Raw genomic sequence first — 2,474 nt, 5'->3', positions numbered from 1 at the left:
GGTAGGAGGAGGAGGAGGGGCAGGAGGATAAGGAGGGAAGGAAGAGGGGACAGGATGTAGGAGGGGAAGGGGGGAGGGAGGCACAGCAAGACAGGCAGACAGAAACAACAGAGGGAAAGAAAAGCGCAAGGACCTGCCAGTGGCACCCTCCAACCACCAGCTGCCTAGAGGGAAACATCATATCAGGTAATTGAAAAGGTCATTGACTGACATGGAACTGTAATAATAATAATTCATTCCAGAAGTCTCAGCACCCATTTCTCAGCTGTTGAGGATACTTTGCATTTCCCATTGTATTGCATTTTTGTCATTACCCAGTCCATCTACTGACTTATCACTAATCTGAAATAATGTTCGTATTGTGTATACTACTAGAAGGCAGAAAAAAAATTGAACAGGATATAAGAGAGAAACCTCATGAGGTTAGTTAGAAAAATTCCTCTATCCAAAAACATACAGCATATGCATACTCTAACTTTATAATCTTTTTAAAAAAATTGTTGGGGTCCCAAGAGTAAAGAACTTACACGCTGGCTTCTGAGATAAGTCGGGCGGCCAACATGATGCGACCACATAGGAAGATGATGATGAGGAGGAAGATGATGAAGATGGTCGCTCCAGTGCAGCCTGTGTGTACAAAAACATGTGACGTTCATCAGTATTGAAGTGGCATGCTTTCATCTTTTTTTTTCTATCTGTAGGCTACAATGTTCTATCTTTTTTGCCTTTCTTTCTTCTCTGTGTCTCTGTCTGTCTGTCTGTCTGTCTGTCTGTCTGTCTGTCTGTCTGTCTGTCTGTCTGTCTGCCTGTCTGTCTGTCTGTCTGTCTGTCTGTGCCTCTGTCTCTCTCTCTTTTCCCCCCTTCTTTCTGTCTTACCCTCCCCTCCCCTCTTCCTTCTATTTTTCAAATCCAATCTTATTCCTTGTTGCTCCTTGTCCTCCACCTCCTCATTTGTATAGCCAAAGTTCCTGCTCAGCAGCTCTATGCGCTTTACAATCTATATATTATTTCCTTATCAGACCCGATAGCATTCTGAAACAATTTCAACTCCCTGGGAAGCATACAGTGCAAGCTACCATTTTAAAACACTATCATACTAACAACATTTTTTGCTGTCTACGGCCAGGTACACATTCCCACTTGGGTTAAGTGGGGGAAATCTGTGTAAAGTGCCTTTCCAAAGGGCACAACGTCTGGTCTGAGGCTTCACCCCCTGAACCTGCAACCTCACAATCACGATTCCGGTAGCCTAATCATTAGACCCTCCACGTCTTTCAGTTGGAACATGGCCAAAGCAGCTCAGATTGGTCTTGAAAATCAGGATCTATTCGACTTGCCGCCATAAATCACGAGAGTTTTGTTGATGGGAGAGTACAACATGTCCGGTGACAAATCTCAAAGCTCACCAAAAGCCAGCCAGGTCGTCTTCTGCGACAGGTAGTAGTCAAAGTCAAACTTGAACTCATACGGCAGACCGTACTCCTCTGTTACATTTGCATTCTTCAGCTCATAGTATCTGTAGTAGCTGTAGCCAGTTCCTGGATGGGAATGGAGACAATACAAAAGTTCTTATATACTGTGGAATTGAACATGACTATATCAAAAGGTAAAAAGAAGAGTCATGAAAGTTCATAGCAACACTATTTGAACACAAGGGGTGGGGAGACGGGCAAACCTACAAAACGGAATATTTAAAGAGTAAATCTGAGATAAATTATGTACATTTGGAAAAATAAAAATTTTAAACGGAATTTTTCCGGCAAACCTACAAAACGGAATATTTAAAGAGTAAATCTGAGATAAAAAACGTACATTTGGAAAAATAAAATTTTTTAACAGAATTTTTCAAAGGGCTAAATAATCTATAACAATTAAAAAGGGTTACATTTATTTTCAAAAATTAAGTTTTAAACAGAAACCAAGAAGAGCAATTCTGAGAGTTTGGATGAATAGAAGAGACCCCTTTGGGACAACACCCCATCCCCTTCTTACTTCCCAAACAGCCCTTGGGATCTTCCTGGAACTCCAAACTCGATGACAGATCCCCACAAACAATACAGCACATAAGAAACCATCATTATCCTCACCAAATCCGAAGAGGCCGATGAAGAGCACCACAGTGACCCACACCATGACAATGGTCAGCCACCGGAGCAGGACGATCCACAGCATGGACAGCACCATTGTAATGACCAGGCAGCTGGAGGGAGAGGTTTACTGTTAGTTTTTTGTGCGTTTTATGGCACTTGCAACACAAATAGGTTATATAACTGCCAATGATTAAAGGCATTAAAAAGGAGTAAAAAGAGAGTTAACATACAAAAAAAAAGACCATAGATGTTTGATAGGGAAAGAGGGAGCTAACCACATAGGAGTGCCTGTCAACTATCCACCTCGAGGGAGGGAGGGAGGGAGAGAGAGAAAGAGAGAGAGAGAGAGAGAGAGAGAGAGAGAGAGAGAGAGAGAGAGAGAGA

General features: G+C 42.2%; 1 protein-coding gene across 1 annotated transcript in view; it reads right to left on the bottom strand.

The window, feature by feature from the left end:
* The window catches only part of LOC101857965 (choline transporter-like protein 2), a gene marked incomplete in the record, with an annotated part of 63,750 nt that overhangs the window by 20,018 nt on the left and 41,258 nt on the right, over window positions 1-2,474 (bottom strand). The window contains 3 exon segments of the mRNA XM_035971190.1: window positions 528-627; window positions 1,407-1,538; window positions 2,088-2,200. Of these exon segments, the coding sequence (XP_035827083.1) occupies window positions 528-627; window positions 1,407-1,538; window positions 2,088-2,200 (345 nt within the window).

The sequence above is a fragment of the Aplysia californica genome, unplaced genomic scaffold (genome assembly GCF_000002075.1).
Source record: "Aplysia californica isolate F4 #8 unplaced genomic scaffold, AplCal3.0 scaffold00390, whole genome shotgun sequence".
In the NCBI taxonomy this organism is placed as follows: domain Eukaryota; kingdom Metazoa; phylum Mollusca; class Gastropoda; order Aplysiida; family Aplysiidae; genus Aplysia; species Aplysia californica.
This window is presented reverse-complemented; position numbering and strand designations above follow the sequence as displayed.